This window comes from Copadichromis virginalis, linkage group LG18 (genome assembly GCF_057382275.1).
Source record: "Copadichromis virginalis isolate Kocher_CV1m ecotype Utaka linkage group LG18, C_Virginalis_male_GT1.1, whole genome shotgun sequence".
In the NCBI taxonomy this organism is placed as follows: Eukaryota; Metazoa; Chordata; class Actinopteri; order Cichliformes; family Cichlidae; genus Copadichromis; species Copadichromis virginalis.
In genome coordinates, this window is record NC_140635.1 from 17,155,531 (window position 1) to 17,171,889 (window position 16,359).

The 16,359-nt window shown below is 40.0% G+C and overlaps 1 protein-coding gene across 12 annotated transcripts in view; it reads right to left on the bottom strand.

Annotated features, from left to right (window-relative positions):
- The window catches only part of obscnb (obscurin, cytoskeletal calmodulin and titin-interacting RhoGEF b), a 63,674-nt gene that overhangs the window by 29,436 nt on the left and 17,879 nt on the right, over nucleotides 1-16,359 (bottom strand). For 6 of the 12 annotated variants that reach the window (XM_085439295.1, XM_085439283.1, XM_085439289.1 and 3 more), the window contains exons 25-46: nucleotides 16,083-16,349; nucleotides 15,881-15,993; nucleotides 15,650-15,803; nucleotides 15,395-15,556; nucleotides 15,165-15,269; nucleotides 12,867-13,133; nucleotides 11,033-11,302; nucleotides 10,659-10,925; nucleotides 9,929-10,195; nucleotides 9,572-9,838; nucleotides 9,214-9,483; nucleotides 8,865-9,134; nucleotides 8,059-8,325; nucleotides 7,047-7,313; nucleotides 6,647-6,913; nucleotides 6,231-6,497; nucleotides 5,790-6,056; nucleotides 5,363-5,629; nucleotides 4,934-5,200; nucleotides 4,494-4,760; nucleotides 3,717-3,782; nucleotides 1,133-1,213 (exon numbers count right to left, since the gene is read on the bottom strand). In XM_085439295.1, the coding sequence (XP_085295421.1) occupies nucleotides 1,133-1,213; nucleotides 3,717-3,782; nucleotides 4,494-4,760; nucleotides 4,934-5,200; nucleotides 5,363-5,629; nucleotides 5,790-6,056; nucleotides 6,231-6,497; nucleotides 6,647-6,913; nucleotides 7,047-7,313; nucleotides 8,059-8,325; nucleotides 8,865-9,134; nucleotides 9,214-9,483; nucleotides 9,572-9,838; nucleotides 9,929-10,195; nucleotides 10,659-10,925; nucleotides 11,033-11,302; nucleotides 12,867-13,133; nucleotides 15,165-15,269; nucleotides 15,395-15,556; nucleotides 15,650-15,803; nucleotides 15,881-15,993; nucleotides 16,083-16,349 (4,962 nt within the window). The remainder of the gene's footprint in view (nucleotides 1-1,132; nucleotides 1,214-3,716; nucleotides 3,783-4,493; nucleotides 4,761-4,933; nucleotides 5,201-5,362; nucleotides 5,630-5,789; nucleotides 6,057-6,230; nucleotides 6,498-6,646; nucleotides 6,914-7,046; nucleotides 7,314-8,058; nucleotides 8,326-8,864; nucleotides 9,135-9,213; nucleotides 9,484-9,571; nucleotides 9,839-9,928; nucleotides 10,196-10,658; nucleotides 10,926-11,032; nucleotides 11,303-12,866; nucleotides 13,134-15,164; nucleotides 15,270-15,394; nucleotides 15,557-15,649; nucleotides 15,804-15,880; nucleotides 15,994-16,082; nucleotides 16,350-16,359) is intronic. The other 6 variants (XM_085439284.1, XM_085439291.1, XM_085439285.1 and 3 more) reach the window with 4 other exon arrangements.

The following is a 16,359-nucleotide window of genomic DNA, read 5'->3' on the forward strand; positions in this document are numbered from 1 at the left end:
GAAAAATATAACACATCTTGGGGTCAACTTGAAATAAAGGTAAATGTGACACATAAAAGTGAGGTCAGAGGTCAAATGTGACACGACATTTGAATGCAAACTATAATGTGATTTACAATCCCCATATACGGGTATCATTTCCTAAATGTATACGATCCAAACAAAGTCATTAGAATTTTAAGCATAATTTTTAAAGATTTTTTGGTTATTTTCATAAAATGTATCCACATGTATTTCAGTTATTTTATTGTTATTTAGCCTTAAAAAGAGATCAGATGTAACACGATATTTAGGATCTCCATATATCATTCCCTATATGTTGTCAATAAAAACAATGACAGTAAGACGTTTAAACAGCTTTAAATAGCACTATATAGCATTATTATCACTTTGACATTCAGATCAATCGATTAATCTTGAAGTAGATTAATAGGAGTATGATACTTTAAATTCTTATTCTGTAAATTGACAATACACACCACACACACAGAGCCATAGTTTCTAAGATATGTTTTTTTGTCGATTACTGACCGATAAATGATTAAGCTCACATTAAAGGGTGCATGTAAGAGATTTTCAAAGGACTGATAACATGCCCCCACTCTACACCCTACACCCTACAAAGTTTTATCAGAATGCATTCAAAACTTTTCGAGCTATTGCGTTTACTAACGAATGACACACACACACACACAGAAGCACGCAAACAACTGCTACCAAAAACAAAACCTTCTTGGTGGAGGTAAAAATAATTCGGGGCGGTTGTGGGGGGTTAATATCTGTGATGACATGAAGCACTGAAATATTTCAAAATGAAAAAACCTACAAGCAACAACAAAAAACAAAAACACCTCAGACCATTATCTCAGTGATCCGACACAAAATGCGTCACAAACACAACAAAATGTTCCCTGTTTAACACACAACACAATGCAGCTGGCACAATAAAAACATACAACGAAAGCCAACTTCATTCTGTATTTTTGCCATTCACCTCACAGTACATATAGATGAGCACACACTGAAGCAAAGACTGACAGGACTGCGCACAACATTTTAAAAGACTGCAACTGAATTTTCTCACTGCTCTTGCAGTGTCCAGAAAAATCCATGCAAACACGCACTGCATTACCTTCACTTCCCACTTTAAGCTCTCTTGAATGTCCCTGAAAATCCTGTTTAGGAGTTTGTTCAGTTGTTGTCAATGTCCCCGCTAAAACGATTGAACACAACATTGGTCCCATCATTTGAATTTGTCACAGTAAAGCAGCAGAAACATGTAATTCAAGTCTCATCAAGAGCAGAAACACAAACAGCTAATGGAATCAAAGACAGCTTCATATCTTCATACTACGTCAGCCTCCATGCAACAAAATAATCTAGTGACCACACAAATCCACAGATGTGGAGACTGAAAATATTGCTGTTTTTTTTCTGCAAAAATAGCTCAAACCACAAAAACATGACAAAGACCAAAACATCAGTAAGTGCAAATCAACAGCAGTTTTCCAGCAGCAAATCAACAGCAGTCCCACAAAAAACAAAGCAAACTAAATAGAAATTACGCCAGAAAGCAACAAGACAATTTAAGCTAAGTCATGACCCAACAACTTTCTCTCTTTGGCAAAGGTCAGCAGCCAAACACAGAGGTACAAAGTCCCTAATGGCTTCATTTACTTAATTTGTGACTCCTTTCAACAAAGAGCTGCTGTGCATACACTGATTCACTGCAAAGGCACAATGGAAACAGGATAAACTAGCAAACAAGTCGAGACTATTGAAAATTACCTTCTACCATCTCATTTACAGTGGGGCAAAAAAGTATTTAGTCAGCCACCGATTGTGCAAGTTCCCCCACCTAAAATGATGACAGAGGTCAGTAATTTGCACCAGAGGTACACTTCAACTGTGAGAGACAGAATGTGAAAAAAAAATCCATGAATCCACATGGTAGGATTTGTAAAGAATTTATTCGTAAATCAGGGTGGAAAATAAGTATTTGGTCAATAACAAAAATACAACTCAATACTTTGTAACATAACCTTTGTTGGCAATAACAGAGGTCAAACGTTTACTATAGGTCTTTACCAGGTTTGCACACACAGTAGCTGGTATTTTGGCCCATTCCTCCATGCAGATCTTCTCGAGAGCAGTGATGTTTTGGGGCTGTCGCCGAGCAACACGGACTTTCAACTCCCGCCACAGATTTTCTATGGGGTTGAGGTCTGGAGACTGGCTAGGCCACTCCAGGACTTTCAAATGCTTCTTACGGAGCCACTCCTTTGTTGCCCGGGCGGTGTGTTTTGGATCATTGTCATGTTGGAAGACCCAGCCTCGTTTCATCTTCAAAGTTCTCACTGATGGAAGGAGGTTTTGGCTCAAAATCTCACGATACATGGCCCCATTCATTCTGTCCTTAACACGGATCAGTCGTCCTGTCCCCTTGGCAGAAAAACAGCCCCATAGCATGATGTTTCCACCCCCATGCTTCACAGTAGGTATGGTGTTCTTGGGATGCAACTCAGTATTCTTCTTCCTCCAAACACGACGAGTTGAGTTTATACCAAAAAGTTCTACTTTGGTTTCATCTGACCACATGACATTCTCCCAATCCTCTGCTGTATCATCCATGTGCTCTCTGGCAAACTTCAGACGGGCCTGGACATGCACTGGCTTCAGCAGCGGAACACGTCTGGCACTGCGGGATTTGATTCCCTGCCGTTGTAGTGTGTTACTGATGGTGACCTTTGTTACTTTGGTCCCAGCTCTCTGCAGGTCATTCACCAGGTCCCCCCCGTGTGGTTCTGGGATCTTTGCTCACCGTTCTCATGATCATTTTGACCCCACGGGATGAGATCTTGCGTGGAGCCCCAGCTCGAGGGAGATTATCAGTGGTCTTGTATGTCTTCCATTTTCTGATGATTGCTCCCACAGTTGATTTTTTCACACCAAGCTGCTTGCCTATTGTAGATTCACTCTTCCCAGTCTGGTGCAGGTCTACAATACTTTTCCTGGTGTCCTTCGAAAGCTCTTTGGTCTTGGCCATGGCGGAGTTTGGAGTCTGACTGTTTGAGGCTGTGGACAGGTGTATTTTATACAGATGATGAGTTCAAACAGGTGCCATTCATACAGGTAACGAGCTTCTTACAGAAGACGTTACAGGTCTGTGAGAGCCAGAGATTTTCCTTGTTTGAGGTGACCAAATACTTATTTTCCACCCTAATTTACGAATAAATTCTTTACAAATCCTACCATGTGAATTCATGGATTTTTTTTTCACATTCTGTCTCTCACAGTTGAAGTGTACCTCTGGTGCAAATTACTGACCTCTGTCATCATTTTAGGTGGGGGAACTTGCACAATCGGTGGCTGACTAAATACTTTTTTGTCCCACTGTATCTCTTGCCTTTTGTGCTTGTCTTTAGCAACTACAGACAGAGATTCTGAAATACAAATATGATATAGATATTACGCATTGTAGCCTTAAGGGAAAGAGACCTAAATACTCTATTGTAAGACAGAAGGAATATTCGATACAGCCAAAATCTAGGAAACAGCATACTGACAAATATATCTATCATGCATTTTACAGGCCACAGCATACAGGTACAATTTAAAGGAGGATTGCAGATGGCAGCGCAGAGGCCATTATCAAGCTGGACAGGGCAACATAACACTGACAGTTATGTTATTACATCACCATCATCCTTTCATACCTTTTTCTTTGGTTTCCTGCCTCTTAGATTCTGTAGCAGCTGAAGGAGGAGCTGCCAGCTTCACAGCTGAGAGGAAATAATTTTGTTTCAGATCGCTGTACTTCACCAATATATCAATTGAAAACTATCATCTGACAAAAGGGAGTTTCAGGAATGATTAGACCCCATAAAACAGAGCCAATAACTGCAATATAACACGACAGAACAGATCAGATGAAATGTAGACAAGAGAGGTTTATAGACCAACATAAATATAAGATCCAGTGCCAAGACTACCACCGATGAAAACAACCAAAACTCACAAAAATGCAGCAACAAGTAAGGCTGCCTGAAATAGGTGAAGTGAAAAAGAAGAAGCAGTGAAATCTTCAAGGAAAAGTCAGACTGTCAAAACGCAGGTACACTGCAGAAAAGCAATTCAGACGAAGACTGGTTTCAACCTGATGATGCACTAAAATGTGACAGATAGAGTAACACCCACATGAATGACATTTCATTATCCATCAGAAACAGAACAACTAAATAAACAGACAGTCGGAGAAATTTCAAAGCAGAAGCAAGTGCCACAGTACAAGCGCTTCAGTTGAGATAAAATCAGTCAAATATAAGACAATCATCCACGCGGTTTAATCCAGGTATTATCATTGCATTTAAATGTAAACAACAGGTGTAGTGACAAAAAAGTCAGAGTCTGAAAAAACAAAAGGTGAGAACTGTTACTGTATTACAAAGAAAATTTGATATACTTTAAATACAGATTTAAATCACAAATCCTACCCTTGATATTGAGACTTGCTGTGGTCTTCTGGTCTCCACACACACAGCTGTAGTCTCCACTGTCTTCAGGCACCACTTTTTCTATCACAAGTTCATTCATTGAGGCCTTCTGCTTCATCTGGTACCTCTCCCCAGACTTCAGGACCTGTGTTCCTTTCTTCCACTCTACTGGGACTCCAACCTTAGAGAGCTCACAGCGCAAAGTAACACTGCCTCCCTCCTCGGCCTCCAGGCTCTCCAGCTTCTGTCTGAAGGTGACTGGTTGGGCTGAACATTTATTAGTTTATTAATAGTAAGTTATATCCCACAACATGACATATATTTTGGGGGGGACAAAAGTGGTTTAAAACATAGAACACAAAAGGCAAACAGTGACAGCTTGAAATAAAAAAATAATAATACAAAAACAAAAATAAATAAATAAATACATCTTCTCTTACCCTTTATGCTCAGGCTAGCTGTGGTCTTCTGGTCTCCACACACACAGCTGTAGTCTCCACTGTCTTCAGGCACCACTTTTTCTATCACAAGTTCATTCACAGAGGCCTTCTGCTTCATCTGGTACCTCTCCCCAGACTTCAGGACCTGTGTTCCTTTCTTCCACTCTACTGGGACTCCAGCTTTAGAGAGCTCACAGCGCAGACTAATGTCAGCTCCCTCCTCAGCCTGCTGACTCTCCAGCTTCTGTTTGAAGGTGACTGGTTGGGCTGAGCATTTATTAGTGGGTTAGTAATCAGTGGCAGGGCATTACAGAAAACATAAATATCACATAACAAAAATACAAAATAACAAAGTGAGAAACAAGGATCCACAAGAACATGCAAATTTGAATCCACTGCACCAACTAACTGTGAAATTCCTTTTCCTACCCTTTATGCTCAGGCTAGCTTTGGTCTTCTGGTCTCCACACACACAGCTGTAGTCTCCACTGTCTTCAGGTACCACTTTGTTAATCACGAGTTCATTCACAGAGGACTTCTGCTTCATCTGGAACTTTTCTCCAGACTTCAGGATCTGCGTTCCTTTCTTCCACTCTACTGGGACTCCAGCTTTAGAGAGCTCACAGTGCAGAATAATGTCAGCTCCCTCCTCGGCCTGCTGGCTCTCCAGCTTCTGTTTGAAGGTCACTGGTTGGGCTGAGCATTTATTGGTTCATTTCCAGTCAGTGATATGTCATGACATAAAATACAAATATACACATAAAATAAATACAACTATTAAATAACAAATACTGAGAAACCAGTGGCATGCTGACATAAACTATATGGAATAACTCTGTGAAAATCCTCTTCCTACCCTTGATATTGAGACTTGCTGTGGTCTTCTGGTCTCCACACACACAGCTGTAGTCTCCACTGTCTTCAGGCACCACTTTTTCTATCACAAGTTCATTCATTGAGGCCTTCTGCTTCATCTTGTACCTCTCCCCAGACTTCAGGACCTGTGTTCCTTTCTTCCACTCTACTGGGACTCCAACCTTAGAGAGCTCACAGCGCAAAGTAACACTGCCTCCCTCCTCAGCCTCCAGGCTCTCCAGCTTCTGTTTGAAGGTGACTGGTTGGGCTGAACATTTATTAGTTTATTAATAGTAAGTTATATCCCACAACATGACATATATTTTGGGGGGGGACAAAAGTGGTTTAAAACATAGAACACAAAAGGCAAACAGTGACAGCTTGAAATAAAAAAATAATAATACAAAAACAAAAATAAATAAATAAATACATCTTCTCTTACCCTTTATGCTCAGGCTAGCTGTGGTCTTCTGGTCTCCACACACACAGCTGTAGTCTCCACTGTCTTCAGGCACCACTTTTTCTATCACAAGTTCATTCATTGAGGCCTTCTGCTTCATCTTGTACCTCTCCCCAGACTTCAGGACCTGCGTGCCCTTCTTCCACTCTACTGGGACTCCAACCTTAGAGAGCTCACAGCGCAAAGTAACACTGCCTCCCTCCTCAGCCTCCAGGCTCTCCAGCTTCTGTTTGAAGGTGACTGGTTTGGCTGAACATTTATTAGCAGATTAGAAAACAGTGCCAGTGTTTTACATAGAACATAAAAATACACACGAAAGATTCTGAGAAACACTGATTTGCAGTAACATGCAAACATAAAAACACTTTGCTGACTAACTGTGAAAATCCCCTTCCTACCCTTTATGCTAAGGCTGGCTGTGGTCTTCTGGTCTCCACACACACAGCTGTAGTCTCCACTGTCTTCAGGCACCACCTTCTTGATTACGAGTTCATTCACAGAGGCCTTCTGCTTCATCTGGTACTTTTCTCCAGACTTCAGGATCTGCGTTCCTTTCTTCCACTCTACTGGGACTCCAGCTTTAGAGAGCTCACAGTGCAGAATAATGTCAGCTCCCTCCTCGGCCTGCTGGCTCTCCAGCTTCTGCGTGAAGTTTGGTGGCAATGCTGCACAAGTTTTCATTACTCATCACAATTAGGTCATACAAACAGTTTTAACAAGGCCACAGAATTGTCTCTTTGAAAATTCGCACACAAATGTTTCCAAAACTATGCTGGAAAAAACATCATGAATCCATACCAGTGACTTTCAAGGCTGCAAACGTCTTCTCGTCCCCGCATATGCATGTATACGCTCCACTATCTTCTATCTTCAAATTCAGAATCTGAAGTATACAAGAGCCCTCTGCCTGCTTCATGTCATACTTCTCTCCTGGTTTGAGAATTTCAGAGTCTTTTTTCCACTGAACGACAGCTGCAGGTTTTGATAGCTCACAGCGAAGTGTCACACTCTCCCCTTCTTTTTTCTCCTGGTTTTTGAGCTTCTCAATAAAAGTAGCAGGCAGGGCTAAAACAAAATGGAAAATTACTTTGAGTTTTGTTGGGTTGTAATGAAGAATGAATAATGGGAAGCTAGGACGGCGGATGGAGTTGAGGTGCTCCAGTTGTCCAACATTAGTCTTTGGAACAGTGCAGCTGATTCTGAACAGTGGATTAAAATCTAGGAGCAAAACCCAAACTTTACTGCACTAAAAAAATTTAAATTCTTAAATGAAAGGAGAATAATCCAATGAATTTGGGCAATGGTCACTCAGAAACGCCAATGCATGCTCATGAATGTCATTCACAGTTTGTGGATGTACAGACAATACCTCAAACACACATATACCAGACAAAGATATGAACGCCACTTAACACAAAAGCAAAGAATTCCTTGCAGTAACCTAAATGCTGCAAATGACTGTAGAAAAACACAGTAGAACTGTATAAATACATAAAGATAAAAATCCACAAGCTTGTAAACTCCTTGGATGGTATCAGCTGGTTTGGTACCAGTTGTTTGCATATGCGCTCTGATCTCCTGTGACTCCTCTTGAGTGACAGAGTGGACTTCCAAGGGTACAACACAATGTAACCACTGTCCGTGTGTTTTGAGAACAAAATGTAAAATTGTGATTTTTGGATTCAATTTATTAAAAAAATAAAATAAAATCTCAAAATTAAAAGAAAACTTAGCTCAAACCTTTCTGCAGTGTAGTAATGTAAGTAAGAACAAAACGTTGTCTCACCTTCATTCATGCTAAAGTTCTCACCTTTAACGGTCACCTTGGCCATGCTCTTGGCAGTGCCTACATCACAAGTGTAGATATCAGTATCGTTCTCCTCCAGTTGTTTGATCATGAGAGTTAAGACGCCATCTTTCTGAGACATCTCATATCGCCCTCCAGCCTTGAGCTCTGTGTGACCTTTAAGCCATACAACCGTGGATGGGATTTGTTCCGTCGTGCATTGCAGAGTCACGGAGCCCTTCTCGTCTGCTTCACTGTCCTTTAGCGTTTTAGTGAATTTATGGATTGGCTCTGCAAAAAGGAAACTTCGCTGTGACAATGTTTGCCACAGAATGAAACTACGGCACTAATCTATAGTTTAATTTTTTTTTAAAAAGACTCCAGAACATATTCTATGTCTAGCAAATATTTCAACTTGGAATATCATTACTAATTCCTGCACCTATACACACCTGAGCTGGCATACTGGAGAAAATGTAGAATGATTTTCTGCGTTAAACAGATTAAGTTTTCATGTAATGAAATGTGCTATATAAATACAATTGTCATTTTATCTTTACATACCTTTACCAGGGATATTTTCCAGATGAATTAAATCATCATCACAAATACTTTTTAAAGGTCCTCTTGCCAGCTAGTATAAAAGCCACCACTAGGTGCTGCTTCCAGAAGGACTGACCCACAAGCACCTTTGTGTTACTTTACGTATGTGTGTGGTGTTTATTTGCTTGTGTGTGGAAAATCGAAAACAACGTAGAACAATCGTATCCCATCAAAGCTGAACTGTGAAATTAGACCAAGGCAATTTTTGAGTTTTCTTAGAGTCTTACCCTTGATTTCTAGCTTTGCTCTGGTGGTTGCACCTCCAATAACTTCACAGCTGTACTCTCCAGAGTCTTGAGCAGACACATTATGGATGGTCAGTTTCATGACTCTATCTTGCTGGCTGAGCTCATATTTCTGGCTCTTTTTGATGGCTTTACCATCCTTGGCCCACTTTACAGCAAAACTAGCCTGTGTCACCTCACAAGTAAAAACAGCATCTTCCCCTTGAATGACACAAATATTCTGCAGTCCTTTTGATACAGATGATGCTTTACCTGCAACATAAGAGGACAAATGTTTATTTTATGATTTGAATCATTGCCAAAGCCTCTTAAAGACTGATATCAAGCTTACCTTCAACTGTCAATGTTGCTTTGGAGCTCAAGTCTTTGATACTGAAGACTACCTCACCAGCATCAGCAGGGGAGACATCTTTAATAGTGAGCATGTATTTGCGTCCTTTGGTGGAGATGTTAAAGCGGCCTCTGTTTGTAACAGCTTGGCCATTGACAGTCCAGGAGCACTCATCTGTGCTCTCACGAGACAGGATGCACTCAAAGCTGCATGTATCTCCCTCATTCACTTCAACTGATTTCAGCCATTTAGTTATTCCAATACCAATTTCTATGACAGAAACCAAATTGTGTATAAGTTAACTGTATATACGAAAAACTGTGTACAAATAAATATACAAAATGATAGAAAAACACACCTCTGACCGTAACCTTTGCCTTGGATACCTCAGTGCCAAGGTCACAGCTGTACTCCCCAGCATCATCTTTGGTGGCATCCTTGATGATCAGGCCCAAAGACTTGCCTGTGTGAAGGAGCTCATATTTTGGCCCAGCTTTTAAGACTTTACCCTCTTTTCTCCATGTGGGGGAAACTCTTGGCTTGGATGCCTCACATGCCAGAGTGATCATGCCTTTCTCTTCTCCAATAACATCGTCTAGTGACTTGAGGAACACAGCGCGCTTCTCTGCAGAAAGTAAAACAGTGATTGAGGGATAAATAAAAGCCTCATTTGTGAAATATCAAATAACTCTGGAACTGTATTTAATGCTCTCACCTTTAACCTTGAGTGTGACAGACTCTTTGACCTTGCGGACTTGAAAGGTGATTGTTCCTCCATCTTGAGGTGCCAGGTTCTTCAGTGTCAGCTTGTGAACCTTCCCCTCATGAGCGATGGTGTTAACTTCATTTGTGAAGAGCACCTTGTCATTCAGAAGCCACTGAGCTTCTTCATCAGCGTAGTTAATCTCACAGGTGAATACCGCATTGCTGTCTTCATCGACTTCTGTATTGGCCAAGTGCTTGGTGATTTTGATTTCACGCACTAGGCAGATGAATCGGGACAGCAGTTTCAGTTTGAAGAGCAATCACAAAATATTTCAAATCAGTTGTTTATGCTAGGGGAACTCTGTGATATTCAAACAGACTGTATAAAAGATGGATGTAGCTTCTCGATCTGAAATAAAAAGCAAACGTGGAAGTGCTGCATTTATTTTATTGGTTGCAAAGAGACTTCTGCTTGGATAAAAGTCTTTTGAGAATGATATTAGAATGACACTAATATCAATATTAACTATTATTGAAAATCTTTAGCCAAAGAGCGTGCAATGTCCTCGGTTTCTCAGTCAGATTCTCACATCTGGTTTCAAGGAACCAAAATGGATGGTGATAGTGAAAACACTGAGCTCGAGGCTTCACAATGGGGAACTAATAGGTGGCTGATGTCACGGTGGCTTCATCCATATTTTAAACACAGTCTTTTGACAATTTAAAGTTGGAAAACGTACCTTCAACAGTAAGTGTGCCTTTGGTCTCAGCAGGTCCAGACTGACAGCGGTACTCTCCACTGTCCTCCTCAGTCAGCCTGTGAATGGTAATTTGGGCACGTGTACCATCTTGCTTGATGTTGTACTTGTCTGAAGCTGCCAGAGGTACTCGACCTTTGAACCAGTTAACCTCTTTGGGTGGAGCAGAGAACTTGCAGCTGAGTATGGCTGAACTTTTCTCCTTCGCCTTAACATCTTTAATAACTTCTGCAATCTCAAGAGGGCGCTCTGAATGTGAGCAACAATGACTGATTAGACTCAGCTCAAATCTAATGGAAGTTTTCTGTGTATACATACAGAATTTTCTGTGTGAACACAACACTGAAAACTTTTACCTTTAACTGTGAGCTGGGCTAAAGATTTGCTCTTCCCAGCTGTAAACTGTACAGCTCCCGTCATTGATGCTTTAGTCTTTTTGAAAGTGAGACGGTGCATCGTGCCTTCTTTCTCCATTTCGACATCAGGCCCCTCCTGCAGAGCAACTCCATTCAAAGTCCATACAGGAGGTTTCACCAGTTCCATACTGATTTCCACTTCAAAAACAGCTGCAAAGGGTTCTGTGACTTCTACTGGACTAAGTTCCCGCACTATGCTGATGGACTGCTCTGGAGGGATCATAAAAAGAGAATGGATCAGTGAAAAGAATTCATCAACTGCAAATACTTCACATTCTTTCCCAGGGATTAAGAAATGACATCCATTTTTTGCATGAAAGTCATTTTACAAGAACTAAAGCGGGGGTGTCAAACATAAAGTCCAGGGGCCAGAATCAGCACGGCGAAGACTCCAATCCAGCCCGTTGTTTAACATTGGAAAATGTAAAGAAGGATTGTATGTATGTTTTACAGTGTTTCCAGTTGACAAAGACCTCCCTGATGGCAACAAAGTAATTAAACAATAGAAATTATGTAATTTTACACATTTACTTACAATTTTAAGCCCAAAGAGTCGTGCTGACAGATTTATTTCATTTACTACAACAGCATGTCTATATCATGTAGAAAAACTGAGACATACTGTTGAAATTGTGCTTCTTTTTTATATTAAGATTATCTCATTGCTTAAATTTGTAGTTAATGTTCAATGAACTAAAAGTTGAGGCCAACCCTGAGGCCACACTTAACAAGTGTAGCTTTAGATTGATGGAATTTAAGGTTGATAAGGATATCTGAGAGTTCAAAGGTCAAAACAAAATATAAGCAAACAATCTTGATAGGGATCCCTCAGATTTGTACTGTTTTAATGCTTGTTTATTTTTTAAACTTCACATTGAGAGATATGTTTGATGTGCAAATATATAACTTCATCAATATTCTCCCCAGACACGATTTGTTTATAGTATGTTCTCGTGATGCTTTCTGATGTATTCACCGTTAGGATTTATTGGTCTAGCCCTACACATTGTTTACTTGACTTGCTAAAATATGCACAACCGTCTGGATGATCTATTAGCATGTGTAAACATTCATCAATGATATTCAAATATGATATGACAGTTTAATGACCTTACACATATGACTGCTTATATGCTTGCCCATATTTAATGAAGTTGATATGTGAATTTTTAATGGTATAGCTCATATAAGGGATTTATTTTTTTTAAGGCTGTATGCAACTATTATCGCTACCAACTATTAGCAATGGGTTCGGAATTATAAATCTTACTTTATAGGATGGAAACACCACACATCATATGCAAAATAACTGTATTTAAGTATAAGACTTTCATTTATCCAGAGCAACGCATCTTCATACAGTGTATGAAGTCGTCCTGTGACTTCATACACTGTACCCCACACGGTGGTACATGCACAAAGGCCTTTTTTCTGTAATAACAGAAAATTCCCAACATAAAACTTCAACACATCAGCAAAACTAAAAACAGGTTGCACTAAAATTTAGTTACTCATTTAGATTAAGAAAAATCTTAAAATTTCAACCTCAATGTTAATTAATTTAGTAGGTTAGGCTTGTTATAGAACAACTGAGAGATAACATATTAACAACCTATTATACACATATTTCCCATTAGTACACTATTTCAGATTGGCATACACCTCATTGAATTGGACACTGATGGCTTGTTTTCTGAGGATATAATGAGAAAGTATTTACATTTACAGTGGCAGTAAGTTTAAAATGAACTATTGTCACAATCCACTGTTTTACCTTCCACAAGCAGTTTACAGGATGTCTTGTCATCAGTGGCATCACAGGTATACGTGTCTTCATCCCCAGAGTCCACATCAATAACGGTGAGCTTTCGGTACAGGTCTTCGCTTTTGATCTCGTACTTCTTGCTGGGTTTGATCTCCGTCTTGTTCTTGTACCACTTCACCTTTGCGCTGGCACGTGACACTTGGCATTCAAGATGACCACGATGCTTATACATCGCTATCTTATCCCTGAGTCGCTTCACAAACTTCACAGGCAGCTCTACAGTAACAATAACACTTAATCAATGAAAACTATTATGTGTGCTGCAAAGGGTTTGCCGGTGTCTATGCATAAGTTAAAGTAATTTCAGATGGTATATGAATTGTATTGCATATTAATGCTTTTGATGATATATTAATGCTTTCATTGAAATATAACATGTTTTGCAAAAGCTAAAGAAAAAAGAAAGAGTATATAATGGCACTAACATAAAATTAGCCCATATATGCAAGTTACAGCAACTGATACAAAACTAGACAGCTATTCTCTTTCAGGATCAAATGATCTTTTCATACTAATAGAAATCAGATGCACTAAATATCTTATCTTTATGGTGGCCGTGAGACACCAAACGGACCGCAACTTAAGAAAACACCAGCAATAACAAAAGCGCTGCAAAAGCACACAAAACACAACGGAAACAGGAAAAACAACAACGGAAATAGGAAAAACAACAACAGAAATAGGAAAAAACAAAACAGAAATAGGAAAAACAACAACGGAAATAGGAAAAACAACAACGGAAATAGGAAAAAACAAAACAGAAATAGGAAAAATGACAATGGAAATAGGAAAAAACACAAGGGAAGTGTTTCTGGGGAGACAATAACCCGACGGACCAGTTGCAGGAACCCAAAACATTGTAGGTGTGCTTTATCATGATTCATATAATATTGATGACAGATTTTTAGGCTAATAGTCATCTTTTGTTTCCTCACAAAACTGATAGATCCTCCACATCTTTTAAGTGTCTCCCAGCGCAATTCTTAGCATATTTTGGTTCCTGCAACTGGTCCGTCGGGTTATTGTCTCCCCAGAAACCCTTTCCTTGTGCTTTTGGAAACCTGTTTTTTCCTATTTCCTTTGTCGTTTTTCCTATTTCCGTGCTTTTGCAGCATTTTTCTTATTGCTGGTGTTTTCTTAAGTTGCAGTCTGTTTGGCCTCTCAGGGCTACCGTACATCTTACTATAACACACAAAATCTGTTTGTTTGCCTACAAAATCCTCCTTCACAATCGATCAAAAAAAAATTGGCACAAATGCATCTTAGGCCCCTGAAGTCTTATCTACACCACATATTGTTGATGTCATAATGTTGCCTAGGCTGGAGCCTATCATAGGTGTCATAGGGCAGGAGGCTATCCTGTAGGTTTGTCCTGGGGCTAACACGGAGAGATGGACAACCATTCACACCTGTGGGCACTTTAGAATCACCAGTTAACCCAATCCCACCAACTGCATGTCTTTGAACTGTGGGAGGAAGCCACACAGAGAGCATGCAAACTCCACACAGAAAGCCCACGGCCAGGTGGTGGATTCAAACCCAGGACCTTCATGCCATGAACTGCTCCACTGTGCTGCCCTAACAATATCTAATTTATAACCACAAAACATATATTATGGTGCCAGCATGTTGCCAAGAAATCACATAGCAATAGACTAAAACACTGGTGAAACAATACTGCATTGTGGGTACAAGTAATCTGTTTCACAATTAAATCACATTCTTGTACTGCTGGAGATTTTGAGATCCAATCTTCATAAGCCATCACACATTAAAAACGAAAAGAATGCTTTTCCTCTGGAATAAAATTATAAAACTGTAAAGCTGTGCTGTTGTTGAGTGCTCATTTTGCCATCAAGCTTCAATGAGGAGTGACAATGTGAATGTGAAGTTGCAAATGGATTTTATATCTTACCAATAGAAAGAATAAATATATGCAGAATGGCACAATGTGGTGACTCTCTTAGAATGATACTTCCTCAAGTTTTATTGTTTGTATCAGTAAATGATGTGGACGCATTCTGGGAGAATAACCGACTAACAGAAGTCAAGCTGTTCATCAAATTTAAACGTGTGTTTTATTGTTTGCAATTTTCTAAGAGCTCTTAACACAGTGAGAAGAAATAATCCATTTGCAGCCACACTGAACATCGCGGTGTGTAACAGCATTGGACTGATAAGCTATTACCATGCAACCATGCATTCAGTGTTATGCGATTTTAGTGCACAGAACACATATTCGTTTACCTTTCACTTTAAGTTTAGCAGTTGAAGATGCTTTCTCAGCTGTAAACTTAATTTCACCCATATCTTCTGGGGTAGCAGACTTGAAAAGCAGCACATAAGTTCTGCCTGGAATTAGAAACAGACATCATCGTGAAAACATCCTTATTATTCCCAATCTTTATTAAGGCAAATCCTGTAGCACTACATGCTTAGCTTAATTAAAATGGTTTTCCAATTTCTTGAGGCCTTACCCTCTTGCCTCATCTTTATGTTGTCAGTGGCTTTGAGTTTTGTGTTTCCTTTGTACCACTGGCACTCCACTTCATCGTGTGAGATTTCACAGACAAATTTAGCACTCTCCTTCTCCATTACCTCCAGATCTTCCAGCTTCTTGATGATCTTGATATCTCTGGCTGCAGGAAAAGGCCAAGTACAGAAAACTTTACTGAACCTAGATTAATTGTACCTTACTGATTTCCTTACTTTGTTGCATAATTAGTAATTACCATGAACAGTGAGCTTGGCGGAGGTGTTATCATCAGTAGTACGGCAGATGTACGTGCCTCCATCTTCAGGGGAGCATTTGTTGATGGCCAAAGTGCGCTTTTGGCCCAATGAATGAATAGCAAAGTTCTTTCCCGGTTTTAGTTCTACCTCATCCTGCAGATTCAGTGTTATTCAAAATGTTACATGTGTACTGCACACATTTAAATCAGCAGACAGTAATAATTTCTCACCTTGAACCATCTAACATCTGCATTCGCTCTGGACACTTCACATTCAAACGTAACCTTCTCCTTCTCAGGAACACTCATATCCATAATAGGTTTGGAGATCATAGCAGGAGCTTCTGTAGAATCAGCACATTAGACTTTTTTTAGACTGGATTTTTTTTAGGAAACCTAGACCTCATCAGGACAAACATGAGCCCACCGTTACCTGTGACGATCAGTTTAGCTGAAGTATGCACTCCCTCTGCCTGGAAGGAAATCATTCCTGCATCCTCCTGCTTGAGACTGGACAACGTCAGGATGTGCTTCTTTCCCAGAGCTGTGATATGGCAGTTTGGCCCTGACTTTAATTTGACCCTGTCTCTGTTCCAGGAGCCTTCAACATTGACCTGACTGAGTTCTACCTCAAGTGTTACTGTCTCTGTTTCACGTGCCTTGGTTTCTGTTAGACCCTTTATTACCTGGATCTTCTTCACTGAAGGGAA